Source organism: Ailuropoda melanoleuca, chromosome 16 (assembly GCF_002007445.2).
Source record: "Ailuropoda melanoleuca isolate Jingjing chromosome 16, ASM200744v2, whole genome shotgun sequence".
NCBI classification, from domain to species: Eukaryota; Metazoa; Chordata; class Mammalia; order Carnivora; family Ursidae; genus Ailuropoda; species Ailuropoda melanoleuca.
This window is the reverse complement of record NC_048233.1, coordinates 42,940,328-42,967,682: the sequence shown is the minus strand read 5'-3', so window position 1 is coordinate 42,967,682 and position 27,355 is coordinate 42,940,328. Positions and strand designations below refer to the sequence as shown.

The window sequence follows — 27,355 nt, the reverse complement described above, 5'->3', positions numbered from 1 at the left end:
AGAAGCAGAACCCCCCCACCCCGCCCCTGCTGAGCAGGGAGCCCGACGTGGGGCTTGATCCCAGGACCCTGGGATCAGGACCTGAGCCAAATGCAGATGCCCAACCATCCGAGCCACCCAGGGTCCCCCCATCCTGCCCCTTTTCACAACTCTGTGCCTCTGCAAAACTGCTGTTTCTGCCTAGAATCCACTGGGTTAAGAGCACAGAATCAGGAGCCACACAGCCTGAGTTTGAATCCTGACTGAACCACTTCCTGCTTCAGTTTCCTTTACCTATAAAATTGGAAGAACAGTACCTACCTCACAGAGCTGCTGTGAGTATAGAAATTATGAAAGTAAAGGACCCTGAGCCTGGCACACGGTAAATGCTCCGTGTTAGCTGGTATTATTTACCAACTGGGCAACTCCCACTTACCCCAAGGCACAGCCCAGACCTAGCTCATTTCCCCAGTGGCACTGTCACTCCTTCCTTCGTTCCCCCACTGCTTGATCCGTGTCTCTCTTGTGGTCCTTTTTCCAGTATTATAATAACCTATTTACGTGTCCATCTGCTCCATTAGATCTTGCAGATCATGAACGGCAGGGATGGTTTTATTCATCTTTGTAGGTTCAGCACCCAGAACACAGTATTTCCTCAATAAACAATTTTCTAGAAAACCAATCTAGCCCCACTGGGAGACCTGTGATTCCCAAACATGCTATGGAAATTTCTGACTCTGTACCTAAGCATACATGCCTTTCCTAGCTCCTTCCCCTGCTCCATTTGGTAAATCATTCTTTCATTTTTTTCCTGCTCATACTTTTCATGCTCCAGGCCCAAGATGTAGTTGAAATGTCACCTCTCCTGGGAAGTCATCTTTGACCCCTCCTACCCTTCCCACTTATTTCTAGGTTTATAGCCCTCCAGCATTTTATAGCATCTATCTTTATTAATTAGTTTCCTAGGGTATCTTTTTCCTTTCCTCAGCAGATCACTGAGAACCTGACGTGCAGTACCAGGCACGGGATATAGTAAATCGGGGCTGTCAATTCTAGCTGTGTATCATGATCACCCACATTTTCTTAAAAATACTGATTTGTGGAGGCACCTAACTGGCTCAGTCAGTTAAGCATCCGACTCTTGATCTCAGCTCAGGTCTTGATCTCAGGGTCATGAGTTCAAGCCCCACATTGGGCTCCACACTGGGCACGGAGCCTACTTGGGGAAAAAAAAAAAAACAAAAACCTGATTTGTAGGGCCCCATCCTTAAGACTCTCATTCAATAATTTAAAAAAAAATTTTTTAAAAGATTTATCTATTTGAGAGACAGAGAGAGAGCAGAGGAAGGGGCAGAGGGAGAGAATATCCAAGCAAACTACTGCTGACTGAGGGGCTCCGTCTCATGAGCCATGAGATCAAGATCTGAACCAAAACCAAGACTTGCATGCTTAACGGACTGAGCCACCCAGGCACCCCCTCATTCAACAGATTTAAGGCAAAACCCTAAAGAATTCTCACCACAAGGGGCACCTGTGTGGCTCAGTTGGTTATGTGTCTGCCTTCGGCTCAGGTTGTGACCCCCAGGCTCCTGGGATCGAGCCCCACGTTGGGCTGTCTGCTCAGTGGAGAGCCTGCTTCTCCCTCACCCTCTGCCTGCCGCTCTGCCTACTTGTGCTCTGTCTGTAGCTCTCTGTCAAATAAATAAATAAAATCTTTAAAATTTTTTAAAAATTATTCTCACCCTGAAACAACTAATACACTATATGTTAACTAACTTGAATTTAAAAAAACCCACAATACTCTAAATTATTCTCTGACAGCTGATGGGCAGCCAGGGTCGAAGAATCTCTGTAGCAGATATGAAAACTTATGCTAAAGACCTGTATTTTCATTGAAGGGAAGACAGTAACGATCCATCCCAGTAGCCTGAACGAATTCTGAAGGTTCCTCCCACTTAGGAAACATAGGCACATATGGTGTCTTCCTCACTGACGTTCTGGTTCCTTACTGTAAAACTGATACACTTTGGAGGGTCTGTGGAAGGGCAGCAGAAGTAGTCGAATGTGCTGGGCCCAACCAAGGTAACGGCACAGGTGAACGGAGACCAGGAAAAAAAGGCTTTATTTGAACTGAGAGGTGGAGACTGAGAAGGACCTAAGCCAGTCTACTGAGCTGAGGAGTGAGATTCCAAAAAGGAAAAGCAGAGCTTATCAACCAAACGGACTCCACCTCCCAGCAGACTTACAGTTAGTACAATCAATAAAGGCTGCTGGGAAATCTATTTGCCACTAATCACCAAAGTGTGCCAGCCACCATTACAAAAACGGCACAGTTTCTTTTTTTCCATAATTAAATTTCCACAACACCTCCCAACTACAAGTATTACAGAAGAAAGTTTTTAAAAAATCGTATTTTACAGATCTTAAACGCATCTTCAGCATTGAGCTCCAAGGTCTCACCATCCTCCAGAAATAGTTCTCCTGCTAAACTCATCAGCTAAAAGTTCTACCCAAGTAGTGAGAAGACGGTCTTTGCTAGCCCATGGTAATTCTTTTCCCATTTTCCCTAGCCAGTTAGGGCTGAACAGCAGAGGAAGGCTCAGATAGGGGGATGAGGGAGAAGGGGCACAAGGGCTAATTTTCCCCAGTACAAGATGGCATCTGAAGCTTGATGGGAGAGCGGAACTGGAGAGGCTTGAGGGAAGGGTCCAGGCCCTGTATTCAGTCAGAGTCACTGCTGGAAGAGGAGGAGGAGGGGGAATGCTGTAACGGGAAAGGGGAGACAGCATCAGATCCAATGACCTTTGATCACTCCATGGAACATTCTTTGGTGCTCCACCCCTCCACCCAAGCACCCCTTGCTTCCTAAGAAGGTCAGGACTCTTGAAACAGACTGTCCCTTAAACAGCAAAAGCAAACATTTCCTTCAGCAGTGAACATACAGGAATGGATTAAATCCTCCTAATCAGAGCACAGAACTTAATACTGCATCTGCAGCATGTTTCCAACTTTCTTTACCTGAGCCAGGGCCTAAGCAAGGAATAAATTATTGATGCTAGCATAGTATAGCGCCAGAAGACAGCTGCTACCTTACAAATGCTTACTGATTGGCTGCATGGGAAGTTCACATAGCTGTGGGTCTAAGGCAAGTGAGCAGAACCAGCATCTGGGTGGCCATCTAGCTCTACTTTTAAGCCCCAAATGGGAGAGAGTGAGGAAGGTGGGAGAGAAGGTGGGAGAGTACCAGTCAAGGTTCTTTACACGCACACTCCCAACAACTGTCATCAAAAACATTTTTGAGTCTCTCCGGGGTAATTTCTCCCTCCATTCAATCTCACCTTTCCTTCCCTTCGAACTTACACCAAAGCTCCAGAACCAGGAAGTAGGGCCCACAGCCCCAAGGCAAATACACACTAGGCAGTAAAAGGTAAATTAAGGCCTCCACAAGATCCAGGCTTGTTCTGTCCTTCCAGAGCTGTCCTGAGAGCTACTTGCTAGTTAACACTCTTCTAGAATGAAGATACTCGCCGTGGGGCTGAGCATGAAATTTAGGTTTTGTTTGAGGCTGAGAGTCACTGAGAGTCCTGCTGGGTGGTAGGACAAAAAGGTCCCTGTAATTAACACAAAACCTTGAGGACACTGAAGGTGGGTCTGTCTAACTTGCTAAAACAAACAAGCTTCTGGGGATGGGAGTGGAGCAGAAGTTCTGGGAGAGGGAAAAGAGACAGGAAGGGCTTTTGATTCTGTTATCTATTCTAAGGCTCAGCGTAGCCCCTCCTTAACAGAAGGCCCAATTAGCCTAATTATTTCAAGATAATCAGATTCTTACCAGTGGGAATACTTTCCAAAGAAGAACCATCTACCAGAGCAACACGATGGCTGCTCCATGTCCTCAGACTGCAGATCCCCCTTGCCCACTCCTGCCACCCTAGTCCCTCTGTGGGGGCACCCCTTCCTAGCCAGGCTCCAGAGGGCACTGACCTTGCCATGCTTGTGGTGTTTGTGCATCTTTTTATGAGCTTTCTTCATTTTCTTCCGCATCTTCTTGTCCATCACCATTCCCGGTCCTACCATGCCGGGTGCCACGGGATTCACAAGAGGCATGCCAGGACGAGGTGGTGGGTAGGGAGGTGGGTAGGGACCTAGGGGTTGGCATCCTGGATACCCCGGTTGCGGCACAGGATGAGGGGGCCCCCCTGGGGGGAAAGCTGGATTCCCCTGGGGAACTCCTGGGGGAGTTGGAAAGGGGCCTGGAGGGTAGGCAGGATTTACAGGCGGTGGATGGGCAGGATTGGAACCTTCAGGGTACCCGACGTCAGGAGGATATGGATTTGGTCCCGGCTGCCCTGGTGGAAGAAGCAAAGAATGAAGATTAGAACTGCTCAGAGCCTCTGACAACAAACAAGGACAAAAAAGAAGGGGATTCAGTTTCTCATTCAATACTTAAAGGGAAATGCAAAGGTGAGGAAGGAGAATGGGCCGGAGGGGAGACAAACCGGCAGAGCAGAGCAAAGCTAAGAGCTCTGGTAGGGCTGGGGAGAGAGGGAGACGAGTGAAGTCTAAGGAAAGAGGAGCGCATCGGTCAGCTGTGGTTTGACTGCTTTGGCGGGTCGGAGAGGGGGAGGAAAACTGACAGAAACTTCCTTTTGTGGGGCTCATCTGAAAAGGGGTTGCGGTGGGAAAAGAGATCCCCCCAAACACCTACCGGCATTGGGATTCCACATGTTCAGGTGTTTCCTCCAGTCTGAGGAGAAAGAAAGGAGGGCAAAAAGCTGATGGCGCCGAGGGGGGAAGGGAATTTAAAGACCGAGCCCAAAGCAAGCGCCTCTCGGAGAGACTCCGAGAACTACCACGACCTCCACATAAATAATTTTTTTTCCACCCGTTCCTTCGCCCTCAGCACCTATTTTTTCCCCTACGTTCCTAACTACCGGGATCTAGCTCCCAGGGCCCCTCCACCTTATACTGACTACCTCTGGCCGCAGCTGGAGGTCTCTAACTCCTCAGGAGAGGGGCAAAGTCCTCCCTGTCCCCGTTCCTCACCTCCCTTTCCGGGACTGAGTCGGGAAGACTTTCACCGCCCACAGGCTACGGAAGGATCTCAAACAATAGCACCGCCCCCACCCCGGGAGTCGGAGAGGGAACCAGGACCCTCACCCCAGGCGACGAGAAAGACCCGCCTCTCGGCGAAACGGAGAAGGCGTTCAGAAAAGATCCTCAACCGCCTACTTATGTAGACACCCCCCCCTTCCACATTAAAAAGGCCAAATGGAGATCCTGCCTCCTAGTTGCGAAGGGACCCCTGACCTACGGATGAGGAAAGGAGGAAATTGGGGAATCCGGATGCCCTGTCACCTTTACACCACAACCTGAGCTTGACTCATCCTCGGTTCTCACTTCCTGGTCACCCCCAACCCTAGGCTTCGGCACCCGCCTCTGCTACCGCCTAATTGGCAATCACTTGGTCTTTCGGCTTAGTGATTGGAGAAGACACTCGTCAATCACTCTAGTCCCAGCAAGGCTAGAGGACAACGGTCGCAATAGGGGTGGAGCGGGGCTCTGCTGGGGACTAGGCGGATGCAGAGGCGTGGGCAGGCCGGAAATCCCTGGGGGCGGGGCCAATAGAGCCCTAGAAAGGGGTGGAGTCAGTTTCTGGGCAAAGTCCCCGGAGAGGTCGACGGGAGGTTCGGCGTGTTCCCTCTGAGCTCCTAGACCGGTGGGTGCGACACTTTGTGAGGTGAGTAATACACCGTGGTAAGCATCGTACCACGGATATAAGCAGAGCGCTTAAGAGAGGGCGGAGAGCGGCTGAGTCTCAACCCCACGCCTCAATTTCGCCACCTTCCTCTTATCCGCCGTGCAAAGTAAAGAAACATTCTCGGGGGAAATACAGAGATTTCCTAATCCCTCGTAGGATTCCCTGTCTCAGTTGCATACCTCTGCCATCTGTCGAATTGCGTAAGGCAGAAACCGAGGAGGTCATCCTTTTTTTTATTTATTTTTTTTTTATAATTAATTTTATTTTATTATATTATGTTAATCACCATACAGTACATCCCCTGATTCTGATGTAAAGTTTGATGCTTCATTAGTTGCGTATAACACCCAGTGCACCATGCAATACGTGCCCTCCTTACTACCCACCACCAGTCCATCCCCTTCCCCCACCCCCTCCCCTCTGAAGTCCCCAGTTTGTTTCCCATAGTCCATAGTCTCTCATGTTTCATTCCCCCCTCTGATAACCCCCCCATCCCCCCCCGGAGGAGGTCATCCTTGATGGCTCTCTCCTTCACCTTTCCCTTGTCCCCTTCCAACACCACGAAGAGTTCGTTTTGTCTCCCAAATAAATCTGAATTCCTTCCACTTCTCTCCATCTTCCCTGCTTCCAACCTGTCATCATCTCTCGACAGGATTGCTGCAATGGCCTCTTTTAAAAAAAAAAATCACAATTAATAAGCTTGATTTAATAAACATAGAAAACCATGCACCCAAAACTTAAAAATACTCATTCTTCCTAAGCATACTTAGAAGATTTATAAAAAAATTGGTCTCAACCAATATAATTCAAATTTCAAAGAATTGTACAATACATACCATATTCTCTGATCACAATGTAAAATATAAATACGAACATACATCTGGAATTTAAGACAACAAACAAAAAGGCTTCCAAATAACTCTGGGTCAAAGAATAAACTATGATGGAAATTAAATACTTTGAACTAAGCCATAACGAAAATATTACATCCCAAATTTGTGGGATACAAAAAATATGAAGAAGATAAATTTTATACTGAGTTTATCATCTTGAATTAAGGACTTTGACAGACTTTAAATGTTTTTTATTTTGAAATAATTTTTAAACTCACGAGAATTTGCAAAAAAACAGGAATTCCCATGTATTTACCCTTTGCCGAGCTTCCTCCAGTGATGCTATCTTACATAACCACAGTACATTTTGATATACTTTCCTATAAGCTTTGTGCTAAATCTTTGAGGAGGATTGGAATATTTCCTATGTTTTCTTAAGCTCTAGGGCAATTTACATCTACACTATTTCTTTCTGGGAAGATTGGGTTTGAAAGAAATTATTGATGTGTCTGTATGGGCATAATGCCTTTTAGAAGTTAAATATTTCAAACTATTTCTTTTTTTAAAAGCAATCTTAATGAGATATAGTTCATATACCATACAATCCATCCATTTAAAGTGTACAATTCGATGGTTTTCAGCACATTCAGAGCACTGTGCAACCATCACCATTATCTAATTTTAGAATAGTTTTGTGCCCCCCCCAAAAAAATCCCACGCCCATTAGCAGTCAGCAGGCAATCTTCATTCCCCTCCCTACTTCTCCCCTACCCGCCCCTCAAGCTCTAAGTAACCGCTAATCAACATTCTGTCTAAAGATTTGCCTATTCTCGACATTTCATATAAATGGAAAATTGTACAAAATGTGGCCTTTAGTGACTGGCTTCTTTCACTTACCATAATATTTTCAAGGTTCACCCATGTTGTAGTATGAATCAGTACTTCATTCCTTTTTATGAAGGAAGTACTGAAACCATGCCACTGAATGGATATACCACAGCTTGTATGCACTCAGAGGATGAGGGACACTTTAGCTGGTTTTACTTTTTGCCTTTTATGAATAGTGCTGCTATGACAATTCATGTACAAATTTTTGTGTGAGCATATGTTTTCAGTTCTACCGGGTATACCTGCAAGAGGAATTCCTGGGTCACGTGGTAACTCTGTTTAACTTCTTCAGGAAGTGCCAGACTATTTTCCAAAATAGCCACATCATTTTACATTCCCACCAGCAATGTATAAAGTTCCCAGTTTCTCCACATCTGGCCCAACACTTGTTACTGTCTGTCTTACTCAGTACAGCCATTCTAGTAGGTGTGAAATGGTGTCTTCCATGGCTTTGCATTAACTTTAAGACAAAGATCAAAATTATTTTTACGTGTATGTGTTAATTTTTGTTGAATAGGTAGTATGCTCACGTGATTTGAAAATGTAAAAGGATAAAGAGGTATAAAGTGAAAAGTCTCCCTCCCCCTCTTGTTCATCTACCCAGCCTCCCCCAACCCACGCAACTGTGTGGTTTCTCACGTATACTTCCAGTTTCTTCATTACAATCAAGCACATACTGATATAAATGTACATCCCCCATTTTAAATATAAAAACTAGGTATGCAGAGTTTAATTTGCAACATCCCCCCCACTTAGTACATCTTGAAGATATTTTCCTATCAGTACACAGAGTGTGTCCTCAGTCTTTTCCACAACCTCATTTTATTCTTTTGTATGATGTCCCATAATCAGTTTGACCAGTCAATGGATATTTGTGTTGTTTTCAATCTTCTGCTATTAAAAACAATGTTGCCATAAATAACCTTGTATATATGACATTTAACATATTTTTACTTTTTATAGTTATTACTCTCTATAGAGGTTACATTTATTTACATTGTCACCACCGATATATGAGTGTCTATTTCCCCCAAGGCATTCAGTAAAGAAATACTCAAAATCTTGTTACTGTAGCCTGCAGCGGTCTTGCCCTACTATCCCTCTGGTCTCCTCTCATACTGTTCACTCCTGGTTTTGTGCCCTCCAATCCCTAAGCTTCTTTCATCCCTCCAGCCTTGGTTCCTTTTGCAGGAGGGCCTTCGCACTTACTGCCTTCAGCCTGGAACGTTCCCCATCTCTCACCACTTTGCCTAATTAACTCCTGATCATTCATCAACTCTCAGCTCCAGAATCACTTCTTCAGGAAAGCCTCTTTGACACTGTAGTCAGGTGAGATTCATATGTTTTAGAATGTGGTAGAATCTTGACTTTTCTTTAGCACACCCATCTCAGTTTATAATTATACATGAATCAATCGATAATTACTTGATTAATATCAGCGCTCTACATTAGACTGTACGCTTCTTGAGAGCAGGGACTGTGTTCATTAACACTTAACACTTCACACAGTGCCTGGTACATAGGGTATTAATGAAAAACCTATTAAATGAATAACTATATGAGTGAATGAATGAATGAACAAAGAGGAGTAGAACATTGTGGTTCTGGAATCAGTCAGCTTCTGGATTCAAATTCTGGCTTTGCCACTTATTGTGTGATCTTGAATTAGTTAAACTGCTTGGCCCATCAGTTCTCTCATCTGTAAAATAGTGGCAATGGTACGTACCTCCTAGAGTGGTTAGAATGAGAAAAGCATGTATCTGTCACATAATAAGCACATATACATGCTAGTATGTATTACTATCATGATTCTCATTAATATTATGAGTGATTACTATTAGACTAGCATGATTTTAACCTCTCTGCAGGACCCTCATAGAGTGCCAACGTCCTCCATGTGTCTCTTCACCTACCTGCTAATTGGGAAATTCTTCCTCAGATTTAAACTCAGATTATTTTTTTAAGATTTTATTCATTTATTTGAGAGAGGGAGAGAGAGAGATCGAGAGAGCACGCGCGCATGAGCAAGGGAGGGCAGAGGAAGATTGAGCAGGGAGCCTGACGTAGGGCTCGATCCCAGGACTCTGAGATCATGACCTGAGGCAAAGGCAGAGGTTAATGACTGAGCCACCCAGGCGCCCCTAAACTCAGATTATTTTTAAAGCATTAAACAATACTTTTAAAGCTCATTTCAGCTGATTCATTAAGTCAGTAATTACTTACCGTGCTTCTGGCATTCATTCATTCAACAAATACTTCTCAAGCTAGCCAGGTACTATTCTAAGTGCTGGGGATTAAGTGAAAACAAGAGAAAAAATTCCTTGCCTTTTGGAGGTAATATTGGAAGAAGCAAAATATAAATATACAATAAAGAGTCAGACAGTGATGCGTATGTATTATGGAGAAAAAAGAATCAAAGTAAGTGTAGGAGCGTGGTGCAAGTATTAATAGATTCTTGTAAGCCATGGAAAAGAGTTCAGATTTTATTCTAAGTGTGAATGGAAGTCTCTGAAGGGTGTTGAGCATGGGAGTGACATGATCTAATTTTCGTTTCAAAAAAGTCATTCTGTAAGCCAATGTTCATAGAAGTATTATTCATAATAACCCCCAAATGGAAACAAACCCAATGTCCACCAACAAATGAATGGATAAACAAAATGTGGTATGTGTGTATAATGGCATATCATTCAGCCTTAAAAGGAAGGACAATCTATCCCATGCTAAAACATGAAAAAACCTTGAAGATACTATGCTAAGTGAAATAAGCCAGGCATAAAAGGAGAAATACGTATGATTCCATTGCCTAGAGTAATCAAATTCATAAGGACAGGGGCATCTGGGTAGCTCAGTCGTAAGCGGCTGCCTTTGACCCAGGGCGTGATCCTAGGGTCTTGGGATCAAGCCCCACATCGGGCTCCCTGCTCAGCAGGAAGCCTGCTTCTTCCTCTCCCGCCCCCCTCCCCCGCTTGTGTTCCCTCTCTCGCTGGCTATCTCTCTCTGTCAAATAAATAAATAAAATATTTTTTAAAAAATTCATAAAGACAGAAAGTAATTGCCAGGGACTGGAGGAAAAGGAGAATGGAAAGTTATTGTCTAATAGGCTCAGAGTTTCAGTTTAGTGCTAGAGAAGAATGGTGGTCATAGTTGCACAGCAGCATAAATACACTTACTGTCACTGAACTGCACACTTAAAAACAGTTAAACGGGTAGAAAAAAAATCATTCTGGCTACTGTGTGATGAAAGAACAAGATAGGGAGAGGTGGTTAAAGCAGAAAGAGGGAGCCCAGTTAGGAGGGTACTCTTAGTCTAGAAGAAGAATGGTGGTGGCATGTATGGAAATTGTGGAGAACGGCGAGACTCTGGGTTTTTAGGTTAGAGCTTAGCAGATTTGGACTGGTTGTGAAGTGTGAAAGAAGCAGAATAATCAAGGATGCACCCAAGGATACTGAGCAACTGAAAAATAATGAGGAGAAAGAAAGGAAAGAAAGAAAGAAAGAAAGGAAGGAAGGAAGGAAGGAAGGAAGGAAGGAAGGAAGGAAGAAAGAAAGAAAGAAAGAAAGAAAGAAAGGAGGGAGGGAGGGAGGGAGGGAAGGAAGGAAGGAAGGAAGGAAGGAAGGAAGGAAGGAAGGAAGAAAGAAAAAGAAAGAAAGAGAGAAAAAGAAAGAAAAATGGTGCCATTTACTGAAATAAAATGAGAGACGAGCAGATGTGAGTACATTTGGACAAGTTTAGGATGCCTATTGGATATTCAAGTGGAGATGTTGAGAAAGCAGTTGGATTTGGCAATCTGGAACTCAGGGAGAGGTTTGGTCTGAAGAGAAAAAAATTGAGAGTTATCAAGATATGTAAAGCCAGGGAGCTAGATGAGGTCGGCTGGAGGGCAAGTGCGGCCAGAGTAGAGAAGAGGGTGCAGCACTTGGCCTTTCGCACGAAAGAAATTGGAAGGAGGACCAAGCAAAGCATACAGAATGAGTGGCTAGTGAGGAAGAGGGAAATCAGAAGACAGTATGAAGAAAGCATTCAAGAAGGAAGCTATCCAATGTGCCAGATGTTGCTGATAAATTATGTAGGGTGCAGTCTGAGAAATGGCCATTGGATTTTGAAAGGATGGTGAACTTTTTAAGAGCAGTTCTAATTACATGGTAGAGACGAAATTTTGCCTGAAACAAATAGAGAAGAGAATGAGAAATGAGGAAGTGGAGACAGCAAATAAAAGCAATTCTTCCAAGGAGTGTCAGTAAATAAGGAAGCAGAGAGGTGGTGCAGTGGTCATGAGGATGGGCAATCTAGGAAGGGCTTTTTTTTCTTAGAGAGAGAGAGAGAAAAAAAAGAGAATGGGGGAGGGGCAGAGGGAGAGAGCATCTTAAGCAGACTCACTGCTGAGAGCAGAGCCTGACCTCAGGACCCCAAGATCATGGCCTGAGCCAAAACCAAGGGTCAGATGCTTAACCAACCAAACCACCCAGGCACCCCTAGGAAGGGCTTTTTAAGATGGGAGAGGTGTTTTTTTGTTTTTTTGTGGTTTTTTTAGATTTTATTTATTTATTTGACAGAGAGAGAGAGAGAGACAGCCAGCGAGAGAGGGAACACAAGCAGGGGGAGTGGGAGAGGAAGAAGCAGGCTCATAGCAGAGGAGCCTGATGTGGGGCTCCATCCCAGAACGCCGGGATCACGCCCTGAGCCGAAGGCAGACGCTTAACCGCTGTGCCACCCAGGCGCCCCTAAGACGGGAGAGTTTGAAGCATGTTTGTAAACTGACGGGAATAATCCAGAAGAGAGAAAAAAACAAAGTTGCTGAAGAAAGAAGGGACAATTGAAGGAAAAAAGTGACCAGGAAGAGTGAGGTTCCGGTAAACGATGGAGGCACTGACCTTGACAGGTCAGCTCACGAGTATAGTGCAGTGGTTGAGGGAATGAGTTCTGGAGTCAGACACTTATTTTGTGACTCTGGACAAGGCACTTAAAAAGAAACTTCCAGGCCTCAGTTTCCCCATCTGTAAGAGGAAGAATCACAATAATACCTAACTCATAGTGACGTTTAAACAACTTAATACATGTGAAGGACTCAGAACACCTCTGGGCATATAGTAATCCCTATATTGGTGTCAGCTCTTACTACTGTAATAGGGAAATGAGTCTGTAAGTCTAGATGCAAAAGCATTGGTGGATTGAGTAGTGGGAAGAAATAATTATTCTTTGCTGATTGCTGTTCTTTTTTTTTTTTTTTCCCTTCAGGGAAGTAAAAAGCAAGGTTATCATTTGATAAGGAGGTTGGCAGAGAAGGTTAGAAACAGTCATCTCAAAAAGTGGGCAAATGAGTCAATTAGGGAATTGTAGTAGGGTTGCTGGGCAGCATGAAGGGCCCACTTGAGGTTGGTGAGCTGAGTAGTGAAGTGGGACCAGGTGGCACAGGTGGTGGTTTCCTCCAGTTAAACTCCCAACGTTTGGGTACGGCTGTGGAATAGAAGAACCGGCTTTAACCAGGGTTAGGGTTTTCCTGGAAAATAAAAGGAAGGGGAGGGGAAAAGAGGGCAAGGTTGTTAAGTGTGCATGCATGGTAGTGATTACCGTAAGAGAATATGAAAATGAACTGAGTAAATAAGGAAAGACAGAAGGGTGTGACAAAGTGGCAGGCCTTAAGGTTGAACTTGGCAGAACTTAAAGGTTCTCTAGAGTCAGTTCTCTAGAGCTGAAAAGGAGGTTGAAGGTGGTGCCCAGAAAGTGGAATGCTTGTAACAGTTCTTGGTGGAGATAGTGGAGGAAAATCTCATTGGACGTGAAAAGGTCAAAGAAGAAAGGATTAAATAGATTATCTACATAATGATGATACAAATAGTGATGAAAAGAAAGATACTTTGAGCCAGAGGCTGAAATGTTCAGCAAATAACAGAGGCGTGACCAGGAGGTCTGTAAATGATCACAACAAGGTGAAGTAGGAAGTGGTGTGGTCTGACGGCATGTATGTCAGAGATGCTTGGGATTTGGGAGGAGAAAGAGAAATGATCTGGAAGCAGCAACAGACAGAAAGGAAATTACCTTCCCCCAGAGTATGTGAGAGAAAACAGCTACCACTCCAGGATAAGGACAGTCAGAGAAGAGGCTGAAGATATAGAAAATTTTGTAGATATTTCTCTAGACCCAAAGCAGGCACTGTAGAAATTCAGAGCATCAAGAGACACATGTCACTTGCCTGCGAAGAACTTCAGGTAGGCATAGAACTTCCTCCCAGCACCAAATATGTGTCACTCGACAAGCTCTTTATCTTTTTCCTATCAGGTCTGTTGGTCAGAAAACATTTATTGAAAATAAATTTAGCACATCAAAAGTGAATGCACCCTCCTTGAACAGATGAGAAAAATGAGGCTTGGAAGGCAAAATGGTTTATTGCAGATTTAGCCCTAGTTAGTGGCAGATTCGGCTCAGGAACTCAGGACTTCATGCAGTCCACCAGGCTGTTTGCAGAGTCCTGAAATGGGTGCTATAAAGGAATGGGCAGGAACATAACCTATGTTCCTCCACACCCTCTATGTTCTTAGTTAAAGTTGAGGTGAGAATGTGATGTTCACAAATGAAATAATTTCAGCAAACAACATATTGCTACAAGCTAGGCTCCTAAATCCCGAAGGGAGACAATGTAACGTCACGTGTGGTTTTTCAAGGACTATTTCCTGGTGATAGTAAATTTGTTTATGTGCTTTCAATCCATTCTGTTAAGTAATTCATGAGAATTAAAGAAAATTTGGAAAACGGAAAAGCAGAAAGAAAGAGCAAACTGTTTTTGAGTCCCCATTATCCAAACAGAATCACTACTGTTATTATTTTGGCATATTTCCATCTTTTTTCCTGGCATAGACTTTTTAGGTAAATACTAAATTTTATTTTTTTATTTTTTTTTTATTATTTTTTAAAGATTTTATTTATTTATTTGACAGAGATAGAGACAGCCAGCGAGAGAGGGAACACAAGCAGGGGGAGTGGGAGAGGAAGAAGCAGGCTCATAGCAGAGGAGCCCCATGTGGGGCTCGATCCCATAACGCTGGGATCACGCCCTGAGCCGAAGGCAGACGCTTAACCGCTGTGCCACCCAGGCGCCCCTAAGTAAATACTAAATTTTTTTTTTTAAAGATTTTATTTATTTATTTGACAGAGATAGAGACAGCCAGAGAGAGGGAACACAAGCAGGAGGAGTGGGAGAGGAAGAAGCAGGCTTCCAGCAGAGGAGCCTGATGTGGGGCTCGGATCCCATAATGCCGGGATCACGCCCTGAGCCGAAGGCAGACGCTTAACCGCTGTGCCACCCAGGCGCCCCAATACTAAATTTTAATAGACGAAACATGCAAATAGTTCAAAATTCAAGAGGTAAAAAAGAAAAAAAAAAGTTGGATAGTCAAGAATCAGTCTTTTTCCCACCATCCACCAGCCCTGTCTTTAGCCACATAGTTTCCCTCTCTTGAGTCTGGCTCTGTTCAGAGATTTATGTTTTCAAGTTTCTTAAAAAATGTATTTATAAAGTATGGAGATTAGTTAATAATCACTTAATCACAAAGCAATATTGGGTCATTAAGGTAACAAGCATACCATACTAATGTAAGACGTTAATAATAGGGGGAACTGGGTGTGCGGAATACGGTTATCACCCCCATATTACATCTCTATGAGCACGGAATTACTATTCAGCAATATCATACTAGATAACCACTGGATTTGGTGAAATAATCTTCACAACGGGGACTTCAATATTTTATCATAGAATTGTGGAATCAGGGGCGTCTGGGTGGCACAGCGGTTAAGTGTCTGCCTTCCGCTCAGGGCGTGATCCCGGCGTTATGGGATCGAGCCCCACATCAGGCTCCTCCGCTATGAGCCTGCTTCTTCCTCTCCCACTCCCCCTGCTTGTGTTCCCTCTCTCGCTGGCTGTCTCTCTCTCTATCAAATAAATAAATAAAATCTTAAAAAAAAAAAAGAATCGTGGAATCATAGGATTGGAAATGACTTAGAGAATAATTCATTCAATTTTCTGAGAAAATTAAACAAACATTTCTAAGAGTTCACGGTTAGGAGAGCCAAGATTATAATCTAAGTTTTCTAGCTTTTATGTTAATAACCCCTTCAATACGACATATTACCACACACCTACTCAAAGACACTACAAGTGTGCATTGTCCTGCTTACCGCAACCCTCCCATTGCTCTTTGTGTTTATGGCCTCTCTGAAGTTTTGGAGATGGTCATAGTTTTGTGGCATAAGTTTTATTTCTTTGGAACAGTTTTAGATATACAGAAAGATTGAGAAACTGAACTCCATACTTTTAATCAAATTTATTTCGTTTTCACCCAATGTCCTTTTCCTGTTCTGGGATCTTAGCCAGGATATCACATTATATTATTTTTCAGGTCTCCCCAGGCTCCTCTTGGTTGTGACAGTTTTGTAGACTTTCTTCGTTTTTGTTTTTTTCTTTTTTAAGATTTTATTTTAGGGGCGCCTAGGTGGCTCAGTCCATTGAATGTCTGCTTTCAGCTTGGGTCATGATCTCAGGGTCCTGGGATCGAGCCCCACATCGGGCTCTCTGCTCAGCAGGAAGCCTGCTTCTCCCTCTCCCTCTGCTGCTCCCCCTGCTTGTTCTCTCTCTCTCTCTCTCTCTCTCTCTCTCTGTCAAATAAATAAATAAAATCTTTAAAAATAAAATAAAATTTAATTTAATTTAAAAATCTATGATCTTAGTAGCTAATAATACAAATGAGGAATTGTACGTTAGGACAAGTGAGCCAGGATCAGCCAGTCACCAATTTGGATGTTGCGGAATGTTGTCCGTCATATGAACACACTGAGTTTCTTAGTGTGAAATCAGGATAATAATTACTGTTGGGGACGCCTGGGTGGCTCGCCTGGTTGAGCATCCAACTCTTGGTTTCAGCTCAGGTCATGATCTTGGGGTCGTGGGATCAAGCCCCACATGAGGCTGTGTGCTCAGTGCAGAGCCTGCTTGTCTCTGTCTGCTCCTCCCCCCAGCTTGTGCACTCACTCTCACTCTCTTTCTCAAATAAATAAATAAATAAAATCTTTAAAAAACAATACTGCCTGTCCCATCCATTTAGAGTAGTTAGAAAGAGTATGGTTTTTTTAAATTTCTTATTTGTAGAGTTCCTTAACATTTGCAAAGTGCTTTCTTTTTTTCTTTTCTTTTTTTTTTTAAGATTTTATTTATTTATTCGACAGAGATGGAGACAGCAGCGAGAGAGGGAACACAAGCAGGGGGAGAGGGAGAGGAAGAAGCAGGCTCATAGCAGAGGAGCCTGATGTGGGGCTCGATCCCATAACGCCGGGATCACGCCCTGAGCCGAAGGCAGACGCTTAACCGCTGTGCCACCCAGGCGCCCCTTCTTTTTCTTTTTTTTACAAGTTAAACAACAGTTTTAATTCCAATTAGAGAGGTACATCTTAGTTTTTGACAATGGTTTGTTTTATTTATTTATTTATTTATTTATTTAATTTTAAAATTTTTATTAATATACAATGTCTTATTTGTTGCACAGTCTTGTTTTGTTTTTTAAATATCATTCTTAATGGCTGCAAATCCCTACTCTTTTATTTAAAATCTGAGGGCTTGCACACATTTCTAAACGTCTCTGAGCCCTTGGTTTCCTCCTCTGTAAGTGGTGCTCACAGGATTGTCGTGAGAAAAGTAAGTAGACTGTAGGGCAGAGGCAACACATAATAAAAATTACGTTTAAAGATTATTCGGGGGGGGATGCCTGGGTGGCTCAGGTGGTTAAGCAGCTACCTTCGGCTCAGGTCATGATCCCAGGGTCCTGGGATTGAGTCCCAGATCGGGCTCCTTCCTCAACAGGGAGCCTGCTTCTCCCTCTGCCTGCAGCTTCCCCTGCTTGTGCTTTCTTTGTCTCTCTCTCTGACAAATCAATAAATAAAATATTTTTAAAAAAAAATAAAAAGATTTTTCAGGGGGCACCTGGGTGGCTCAGTCGATTAAGCATCTGCCTTCGGCTCAGATCGTGATCTTGGGGTCCTGGGACTGAATCCTGCATCCGGCTCCCTGCTCAGCGGGGAGTCTGCTTCTCCCTCTCCCTCTGCTCCCCGGCTCATAGTCTATCTCTCTCTCAAACAAATAAATCTTAAAAAAAAAAAAAAAAAAAAGATTATTCAGAGCATGGTGTTTAACCAAGACTGAGGGGAAAATAGGTGGCCAAGAGGCAATTACAATAGTTGGGGCCTGCCAGCCTAGAAGGAGGAAAAGACAGATGGTGCCCGGAGTGGGCCCTACCCATGCAACCTCAGTGGGACTGGAGAACTGACTGGATATGGGTAGGTGGGACGAGTTGAGGTCACAGAGCAGACAGAACACCTTCCTTTTTGGGATCCTGTAGGACCAAGAGAAACTTAGGGCAGGGCACCTGGCTGGCTCAGTCGGAAGAGCATGTGACTCTTGATCTCAGGTTTGAGCCCCACATTGGGTGCAGAGATTACGGGGTGGGGGGGAGACTTGGTGCTCTTGAGAGCCAGGGAAGAGGGGAAGGCAGCCCTGTTGGTGAGGGGGAGGCGGGAGCTTGGATTTCGATGCGTTTAGTTTCAGATGGTGGCTGCCTGTTCGCATGATGATGTCTTGTAGAGAATTAGAGTTCCAAAGGAAAGTGAAGTCTCAGGGCTCGAGAGGGGACAGGCCCTGCAGAGGCTAATGCTGGAACAAGCAACATGGAAAGGGACAAGAGACCATCTCAACATTCAGTCACAACTGTTCCCATTTACGGAGTGTCCACTGAGGCCAGGTGCTGCACAAGACCTGTCACCATTTCTTGTTTACCCTGAATCAACTCTGCAAGCAGGGTGGGTATTTTTACCCATATTTTATACATGATAAAACAGATTCCTAGGGTTAAGTAACTCGTTCAAAGACACAGGGCTCGTTGGTCACTGTCCAGAAATCATTCCTGTTGTAGTGAAGTCAAAGCCTTCCCGTGGCCCTACTGGAGTTAGACCAGAAGGCCTCAGCCCCCTGATTTAGCAAACGAGAAACCTGAGGCCTAGAAAGAGCATGTAACTTCCCCAAGAGCGCTCAGTTAGAAACTAAACTGGGGGCGGGGGGCGCACCTGGCTGGCTCAGTCGGAAGAGCAAGGGACTCGATCTTGAGGTCAGGAGTTCAAGCCCCACATTGGGTATAGAGATCACTTAAGAACAAACAAACAAGCAAACAACACTTAACAAATAGAAAAACTGAACTGGGGCTATGAACCACGTCCCTGTGGTGCGCTCAGTATGAAAGGGCCCCGGGGTGGCAAAGAAAAGCCAGTAGAGGAGACACGAAAAGAAATGAAGGAAGAACTTCTCCGTAGGGCTCACAAGGCCTTGCCTACAATTCTCCACAGAACCTCCCTTCTCTCTCCTCCACACGCCCTATGCTTTTGCTACCAGGTTCCTTGCGGCTTCCTCCCGCACCACGCGGCACACCTGCTACCCCCGCCACTCCTGGAAAGCTGCTCTGGGAAAACCCAAGCTTCCTGTGCCTTCCCACTCAAGCCTCAGGACGCTGGGCAGGCCCCCCCAAGGAGAGATGTGCGTCTCTGAGCTCCCGCGGAACAGTGGTTTCCTCTTTCCCCAAGGACTGCCGTGTGATCCGACCAAAAGAAGGCGTGGTAGAGAAGGAAAAGGAGAGAGACAGGAGGAGCCCAGGATCACACGCAGCGGGGGAAGGCCCAAGGACACGGTGGTAAAGGGGCCTTTCTCTCTCTCCTATGCACACCCAGCCCTTAGTCCCTGGTCAGGACTGCGCTGCACGGGAGGCCCGCAGAAGGATCCAGGCATTCGGCAAGTAGGAAAGGCAGCGGAGAGGCAGAGCAGCGGGCATCCGATCACCAGATTTATGTTTGCAGGTTCACAGATTACACAGAAGCTGCACGTCCACAGGGGAGACACGGGACACGAGGGTTCCTGGAACGAGGGCCCGCGGAACGCTGTGGAAGCAGACATTCAGCTGAGGCCTACCAGGGCGGGGGGCGGTGGGGAGGAGCCGAGAGGCAGTCTTCTGGGCAGAGAGGTGGGGAGCCGTGGGCACAGCTGTCTGGGGAGGGGCGGGCGTCCTGAGGACGGGCCAGGGCGGCCAGGCGCTGCTGTGCACACTCCGCTGTCAGCCGCGCCTCTGGGTCTGCGTCCCAGCAGTCCTCCAGCAGCTCTCTCAGGCCTCCAGGGTCCTGGGAAGGACGGGAAGCAGGCTTAATCCTGGCATCCCCCATGGGCCCTGAGTAGCCCCAGAGTTGAAAGGTGTCCACCACTACCCTGTTTTCCACACTCCTCTTCTGATCCTCCCTCCCCCCTCCCTGCAATCCGGCCCTCTGCGTCTCATTCCCGATGAGACAGGTCCTTTGGGTGTCTTCCAGAGGGTTCACCTTTTCCTCTGAGGGGCTAATTCAGGTTAATGACTTCACGCGCTGATGGGAAATTACTCTCCTTCCTTTCAGGCAACCAGGGTCTTAAGCAAAGAATGCTTAACCCCACAGATACATGTGCAGTGGAAATGTCAGACCAGGTAGCAGGGAAAGGGGCTTCCTGTTAGGAAACTAATTATACAGACTGTATAATTTCACTGTTTGGCCACTTTTTTAACCCTTTCTACCCAGGACTGGCTTTTATTGGGTCATGGCAGAAACACAGATGTGGGGGACAGGGCGAGGAATTACTGGATTGAATACTGGGCTCCATTGTACCAGGAGGAGCCGCCATCCTGGGAGCAGAGCTCAGGGCAGAAGCAAGGCTAAGGAGGGCTTCCTGGAGGAGACGACTGAGAAACAGGGCTAACCGATGGTGGAGAGGAGAGAGACAGACCAGGCAGGTGTGAGCAGGAGGAAGGTGTCTGTTTCAGGAATGGGCTGTGAGACTTACGGTGGAAGGGGAAGAGCTGAGGTACGGAGCAATTTTGCCCAGCTCCGGCTGAACATGAGACAGGAGTGCTGGCAGATGAGAGGAGATAGGAGCAGATGGGCTGGTCCCGGTAGACAGGTCCTTGACACCGTGTCCACCCCCTCCAGGTCCCCAGCCCACTAGCAGGTGGCCTCTTACTGTGGTGAAGCAGTGCCAGGTGGGTGGGATGTGGGGGCGCCTTCTCTCCTCTACGGCCAAGGTCCACAGCTCACAGGGGGTGGGAGTGCTGCCCAGTTCTGCCTCATAGGCCAGTTGGAAGGGCGGTGGTCGGCTGTCTGGGGAAAGGCACATGGGGCGAGGTGTCCACCAGCCCTAGGGTGCCTCCTTGTGGAAAGGCCAAGAGGGAGAAGGGCAGAACTTCCTGTGCAGGAGGTAGGTGCATCTAGAATGGATGGGTTTGTCATGGGGGGGCGCTGTCACACCCACCCTTACCAGGCCACAGATCCGGGCAGCGGCTCAGGATCTCCCATAGGAGCAGAGCAAGCGAGTACACGTCGGCTTGCCGGAGGGCCGTGCCCCAGTCCTGTAGGTCCAGAGTCTTGTCCAAGAGCTCCGGCGCCATGTACCTCTGGGTGCCAGCCTGGAGAGAGAGGCGTGGAGGGCCGAGAACCATGTCCCAGGCACGCCTCGCCATAACGCTGGTCCATGCAACGTCCCCCCAGCTGGAGTCAGCAGTGTCCCAAGCGCTCTAGGTGCCGGTGCACTGTGGCCACAGCAAAGGGCGCGTCTCCATCAGCACCGCTGCCGTCATCCTGGGCAGCCTTACGCAGAGTACTCACCTCCATGATGGCAGCGGGGCCTCGGGGTTGAGTAGGGGCCCAGGTGGGAGGCTGGGCGAGGCCAGGGAGCACCAAGGCAAGGCCCAGGTCTCCAATGGCACACGACCCGTCCTCCCGAATGAGCACATTCTGGCTGCTCAGATCTCGGTGGGCGATACCTGGTTTATACTGGCCTGTGAGAGAAGCCAAGGTTGAAGGGGCATGGATCCTCTTCCTTTCTCTTTGGACCCAATTCTTCCCCTCCGAGCTAAGGGAGAATCAGAAACCTAGCAGTGTGGCTCCCGATTCCCGTGGCTTCCGACTTCCAGCTCACCCACCATCCTGCCAGCGCTCCTCATGGAGAAATGCCAGGCCCTGCGCCAGAGACAGTGCCATCCGCATGGAACTTCCCCAGTCACTGGTGTGCTGGGTCAAGTAGTGGCACAGGGAGCCCTGGGGAGCAACAGAGAGAAGAGGAGGACACATAAGCCGGAGGTGGCTGGTCCACCCCAGGGAGCAGAGATCGATCTACGGACTTCCCCCTGCATCTCCCAGCAGACGGACACACTGATGCATCCAGGCCAAGACAAGAGGCAGGGGAGGAATGGGAACGTGCATCTGTCAGGCTGACGGGAAAAACCATAACCCTAGTTCGAGTGTCTGAGCGCCTACCGTGTGCCAGGCCTCCTGTAATCCTCACAACCCCAGGAGATGTGTACTCCTGGCACTCCTCTCCTCTCGACGAGGAGCTTGAAAGAAAGCTAAGTAAACCCGCTGGAAGTCACTTGGTGGGAAACAAGTAGAGCTTGAACCCCAGCAGTCTGACTCTAGGGTCACTCACTAGTAACCACCTTATCCTGCCCAGGGACTTGAGACAACCACAGAAACAGAAGAGGCCAGGCAAGCTCAGTAGTGGTACTCCCTGTGAACCATGGGGCCTTTGCTGTCAGGCGTGTTTGGGAGAGCCGGCCCGTGCAGAGAGCCCCTGGAAGGAGAGTGAAAGGTGGGGAGCAAGTGGACACTGGGAGGGGAAGGAGCATTAGCGTCTCTCATTCACCAGACACTACTGAGTACCTTCAGTGTGCCAGGGAAGTGAAGCAAACCGACCAGCCCGAGAAAGCGGAGATTTTTGAGCTAGGCATTAAGGCCCATGGTCAGAAAGAGGAGACTTCTCCGAATTCAGGATTCCAGAGGGCGAGGACTGCAGGGGCTAATCAAGTCCCAAGTCCTTAGGCGGCCCACAAGGGCAGGTGCGGTCTGGTCCCGGCCTCCCTTATCCTCTTCTTCCTTCCTATTCATGTTCCTCCCCCGGAGTCCCCTTTCCTTACAGCACCTCCTCTCTCTGGACTTGACGCTTGACATTTGACACTTGCCTTTGTGTTTTCCTGATTCACCTCTGTCTCCCCCACTACTCTGTAAAATCTATAAAGGTGGGGACGAGGCTGTTTGTGTTAGTACAGGAGGTAAGGCTTAGGGTTCATAAATACTTGTTGAATGAGTGTGTAAATGGGTTTGGAGGGCCCTGCCTGGAGAGATTTCTTTAACAACTGGTTTTCCTTAAGGTCGGGAATAGGAATAGTTTTGATTTCGCCTTCTCTATGTTTCATGAGTTAAAATATTAGCAAGTATTTCTTGTCTAATAAAAAACCAAGAAAACAAAAACAAAGTAATTTTAAATGTTCTAGAGAAGAGGAAATCTGAAGCAGAAAAGTAAGCACAAGCAGGACCCCGCTGCCGCCCAGCCGTGCCCCGGCGCACACGCACGCGCCCACACGCACGCACACGCACGCACGCACACGTAGGCAAAGACATCCAGACGCCCTCAGTCCTCACCTTCGGGTGCAGTTCCAGGACCAGCAGGGGCCCACAGGGCAGGGGGCCAGGGGCCCCTCTGCTGGCGGTGATAAAGCGGACAATGTGGTCGTGCTGTAGGCCTGGCAGTTCGTACAGTGCCCTCTCGGCTTGGAACTGGGCCACAGCCCTCCGGGAGAAGGCCTTGATGGCTACCAGTTCACCTTGCAGCTGCCCAGCCCACACCACTGTGTGACCTCCTTCCCAGATGACCTGGAGGGAACATGGTGCTGGGTGTGAGCCTCAGCTGGTATCGGGACCAGGCTTCCTCCCCAGCACACCCTCTGGGAGGGACTGGAGGACCCACCCCCGCTCGCCCTGGGCACCTGGGAGAAACACAGCTCAGGCAGCTCTGGCAGCTCAGCACTCCAGTCCTTGCCTGAGTCTGGCTCTGGTTCCAGCTCTGGCTCTGGCTCTGGCCCTGGCCCACCTTGCACTCTGCAGGCCTTTTGCTGTAGCAGGGCTGGGGCAGAAAAGAGCCCTTGGGTCCGGGTGCCCAGGCATGGAGACTACGAAAGGGGCTTTGTGGGAGATAATGGGCTCAGGCTGTGGAGATCTCAGAACCGTGGGGTCAGGGGAACCTGGAGAGGGGTCAGAGCTTTGGGGCAGGGACTTGGGGTCCCCAGGGAGGGATGACGTAGACTAGTACCCGAGATGATGCCGCCCAGCAGGAGGAACAGCCCCAGCAGCACCAGTGCCATCTGGATGGACTCGCCTGGACAGTAAGGCAAGGATGCAGCCTCGATGAGCCCTGCCCAAATCCACTCTGTTCCTCTCCCTCTCCTCAGAGAACTTGCTTCTGGACCCACCCCCACCTTGGTCACAAGCCCCTTATCTTCCAGTCACCAGGGCAACCAACTTCTCAAGGCCGGGAGGAGGAAAACTTGGGATGGGGGTAGGGTGAGAACTGGCCCTGGTTCTACCTCTCACCCTAACCTGGGCCCCAGCCCCCACCAGGCCCCAGCACCCTGCGTGACTACCTGGGACGGCTTGGGGACCCTGGGAGCCAGGAGTCCCAGGGCTCCCTGGAGGAGGCAGATGGCTGTAATTGGCATTGCAGAAGTCAGTGCCACAGGAGCAGGTGAAGAGAGTGGACCTGGGGCTGGGGTGGGCTCGGGGGCTCAGGTCACAGTGGGGGGACTCACAGTCTGGCTCATCACTGTCTCGGCATCCTGATGGGGTGGGATTACAAGAGGAGAGAAAGGGAGAAGGGGGGGGCGAGCGAGCATAATAGAGTCTAGGAACAGAGAGGATAACCCCCTTCTCTATCAGAGGCATCCCCTCCATCTCATATGGGCTTTTCTTTCCCTCCACACATTCCATTTCTCCTCCTCTCCCGCGGCTGTCACCCCCACCCCAGGAGGTACCTGTCTCCCACCCTAGCTACCACCTGCTATATACTTTGCCATTCACCTTGCATCTCCACCTGTGCCTGGTCTTGGGTCAGGTTCCAGATCCCAAAACAGCAGCGGCTGTAGAGGCAGCGGATAACCCTGGGGGGCCCTGGTCCTGCATCTAGCAGCTTCCCCAGTGTCTTTGTGCTTCCCCGCACTCCAGGGGCCTCAAAGAACACACAGGTCCGCCTGCTTGGGGGTGCTGTGGCCCAGGGTGGGGAGAGGGGAGGGTTCAAGATGGGAGTGAATGCAGGGAAAAAAGCAGCAGCCAAAAGGAGAGACAAAACATGTTTCATATCCCAGGGCCAGCGTGGTAAAGCCATAGGAGGAAACAGGGTCAGCAGAGGTCTGGAACCTGACCTCACCATGGGGACGCATGGCTCTACTTTTTGCCCTCACTCACCCACCCCATTCACTCTTCCAGAGGGGTGACTGCTGCTTCAAGTCCCCCCTTCCCTCAGTGCGCGAGTGAAAAGGCCCTGCCCCTCCCTGTAGACGCTTACCTCGCACAGCTGTGGGAAGTAATACCCAAAGGCCCAGAGTGCCCAGCATCATGCTGCAGGGGCCGAGCACAGCTGCCCTGGCCAGAGCTTCCTTCCGATACAGGGCGCTGTGGGGCTTCTGATCCCTCTCTCCCCAACCCCGCCCCCTCCCTCTTCCCAGTCTCTGTGGGGGAGACGGCTGCTGTGGGGGAGAGGATGGGAGTGGGGGAAAAGCAAGGAGAGGGAGGAGCAGAGAACCGGTCTCATATCCTCTTCTCTGCCGCCGCCTCCTCTTCTCTCAGCAGAGTGGGAGGAGGGGGTCTTAGAGGCCCAGCTGAGAACCCTGTGATGCCTAACTCCAGGCCTCTGCCCTTTGCGGACCCTGAAGAGAGTGCTGGATCCTGTCAGCCCTCACGAGGCTGGAAACCAGAGTGAAGTCACAGAGCCATTCAGCTGTGCCCAAGATCCCTTCTTTTCAGGGCTCCGATCTGCAGCTCTCTGGGCAAAGACAGGCTTCACTGACCATACTAAAGTTGACCTCAGTTTCCAAACTCCAGAATCAGAAAAGAGTTATATAAAATTTCTCAGAGTTTAAAAAAGTCACATTGAAAATGGGTATAATGGTAAATTTTATGTTACCAAAATTTAAAAAATCATATTGAGTCATAACACTGAACAAAATCACTATTACTGAGAAGGTTAAAAAAAACCCAAAACTAACTTTTATTGAGCACCTATGGGCTAGGACACAGCCAGAGCTAAGCATTTTACAATCAGCTCATCTCATTTCCCCATTGAGCGATTTATTATTATTTTCACTGCACAGGTAAGAAAGCTGACCTTATGTAACTTGCCCAAGGTCACTCTGCTCAGAAATAGCAGAGCTAGTATTTGAACCTAGGTAAGTCTGATTCCAGACTTACCTGTTCTTTACATTATTCTGTGATGCCTGAAAACAAATTTAAAAATTCAGCAATAAAAAATATTTGCATTTCATACAGTATTTGAATATTTGAATTTTGATTGTTGAGAAAAGATGTACCATTACCGGCCGGCAGGCCACTAACTAGAAAGGGAGGGTACAGTTCAAACTACCGCCACCAGAGGTCAGCAGACATAGGAGAAACTCGGCGCTTCGAGGGGCAAAAGGGGCTCCTCTGATGACTATATCCACAGTCCACCTCCTGTCTTTATTAGGCTGCAGGGACTGTATAATGTGAAGGGAGAGCCCCAGGTGTGCAGCGTGAATGTCAGCACAGAGATGGAAGAAGTCTGCAGCCTGTGCTGCAACAGGAGACAGGAGTCCAGCTGCACCAGATTCTTCCCCAGAGTAAGGCCTTATGATAATAGGTAATCATTTCTGTACCAGTGAGCATTTGGCTCCCATGAGAATTAGAGTCAGACGGGACTGGTTGCATTTTCCTAGCCTCTGTCCCCCTGGTGGTTGCCTAGAAACGCTTTCTGGGAATGGTCTGGCTTAGACCAGGATTGAGGGTATAGGTATTAACTCTCTAATTCTGGAGCCTTGCTCCTGAGGAGCCTGCATGGAGGAAGCAGAGAGTAAAAGCTCTGGTGGTTGTGAAGGAGCAGCCGGAGGAATGACCAGGCCCGAGGCAGAGGGACAGTTGCCCATCCCTCCCTGGGATCTTCTGGGAGTTTGCAGGGCCCTGCCAGTGAGATGGAATGTTGTACTTAGTTACAGCTATTTTCCTGCTCCCAGACCAGATAAGTGTGGGGGGTTGGAGGGCAGGTGGGGAGTTGAAGGTCAAATAGCTTCTTGTGTCTGGAGTGTTTCAGAAGACTACCTCCTCCCGAGGGGAGTGAGGCAAGGATGAGGCAGGAAGGCCGCCTCCTCACCCAAAGCCTGGAATAACTACCCCTCTCAAAAACAGAAACATCCCAGCCAGGTTTATGGGGTAAGGTGGTGATAGAAGGGGTAAAAATCTGAATACTGAGAGATTAGGAAGGTCCTGAGAAAGGACCCTAGCATAGAAGCAGTCTTCCTGGATTCCACATACACAAAGATCTTTTTTCATCAGGATCCTGATTTAAGTCTGCAGTTGCCCAATAAGGTATCTTTGACCTCCTGTCTACAGGGCTAACATGAGTTGTTTATTCATTCAACTCAGAAACTATTAAGTCTCGGGGCGCCTGGGTAGCACAGTCGTTAAGCGTCTGCCTTCGGCTCAGGGCGTGATCCCGGCGTTCCGGGATTGAGTCCCCACATCGGGCTCCTCCACTGGGAGCCTGCTTCTTCCTCTCCCACTCCCCTGCTGTGTTCCCTCTCTCGCTGGCTGTCTCTCTTTTACATGAATAAATAAAATCTTAAAAAAAAAAAACTATTAAGTCTCAGCCTTTCTTTTCTTTTTTTATTGAAGTAATCTCTGCACCCAACGTGGGGCTCACACTCACGACCCTGAGATCAAGAGTCATACGCCCTTCCGACTGAACCAGCCAGGTGCCCCAAGGTCTCAGTCTTAAAA

The 27,355-nt window shown here is 47.7% G+C and overlaps 2 protein-coding genes across 18 annotated transcripts; both read right to left on the bottom strand.

Annotated features, from left to right (window-relative positions):
* Positions 1–2,082: 2,082 nt before the first annotated feature.
* Positions 2,083–5,428, bottom strand: PRR13 (proline rich 13). 7 transcript variants are annotated; one of them, XM_002923259.4, is made up of 4 exons: positions 5,335–5,428; positions 4,685–4,723; positions 3,961–4,325; positions 2,083–2,742 (listed from the first exon to the last, which is right to left on the bottom strand). In XM_002923259.4, exons 2-4 carry the CDS (start codon positions 4,701–4,703, stop codon positions 2,701–2,703), a joined length of 426 nt encoding a protein of 141 aa, XP_002923305.1. In that variant the 5' UTR covers positions 4,704–4,723; positions 5,335–5,428; the 3' UTR covers positions 2,083–2,700. The 7 variants fall into 7 exon arrangements, with proteins under 7 accessions (XP_002923305.1, XP_011228234.1, XP_019659378.1 ...); XM_011229932.3 differs by having other exon boundaries at positions 5,291–5,418; XM_019803819.2 differs by having other exon boundaries at positions 5,349–5,403.
* Positions 5,429–6,291: 863 nt separating this feature from the next.
* Positions 6,292–27,102, bottom strand: AMHR2 (anti-Mullerian hormone receptor type 2). 11 transcript variants are annotated; one of them, XM_034645062.1, is made up of 11 exons: positions 24,410–27,102; positions 23,977–24,168; positions 23,646–23,711; positions 23,323–23,459; positions 22,979–23,209; positions 21,484–21,598; positions 21,167–21,339; positions 20,820–20,967; positions 20,349–20,662; positions 19,455–19,660; positions 6,292–6,406 (listed from the first exon to the last, which is right to left on the bottom strand). In XM_034645062.1, coding segments are annotated over exons 1-11 (1,932 nt in total). In that variant the 5' UTR covers positions 24,759–27,102; the 3' UTR covers positions 6,292–6,405. The 11 variants fall into 11 exon arrangements, with proteins under 11 accessions (XP_034500953.1, XP_034500954.1, XP_034500956.1 ...); XM_034645063.1 differs by lacking the exon at positions 6,292–6,406 and having other exon boundaries at positions 17,539–19,660; positions 24,410–24,592; positions 24,894–27,102; XM_034645065.1 differs by lacking the exon at positions 6,292–6,406 and having other exon boundaries at positions 17,539–19,660; positions 20,526–20,662; positions 24,410–24,592; positions 24,894–27,102.
* Positions 27,103–27,355: the final 253 nt, after the last annotated feature.

Coding starts and splice junctions, on each gene's coding strand:
- AMHR2 (XM_034645061.1), bottom strand. CDS start 24,758: ATGGTGAGGTCAGGTTCCAGACCTCTGCTGACCCTGTTTCCTCCTATG. Junction 23,210..23,322: donor CTGAGCTGTGTTTCTCCCAG/GTGCCCAGGGCG, acceptor TGTTCCCTCCAG/GTCATCTGGGAAGGAGGTCA. Junction 20,968..21,166: donor GCCCCGCTGCCATCATGGAG/GTGAGTACTCTG, acceptor CTCTCTCTCCAG/GCTGGCACCCAGAGGTACAT.
- PRR13 (XM_002923259.4), bottom strand. Junction 2,743..3,960: donor AACACCACAAGCATGGCAAG/GTCAGTGCCCTC, acceptor TTCCCGTTACAG/CATTCCCCCTCCTCCTCCTC.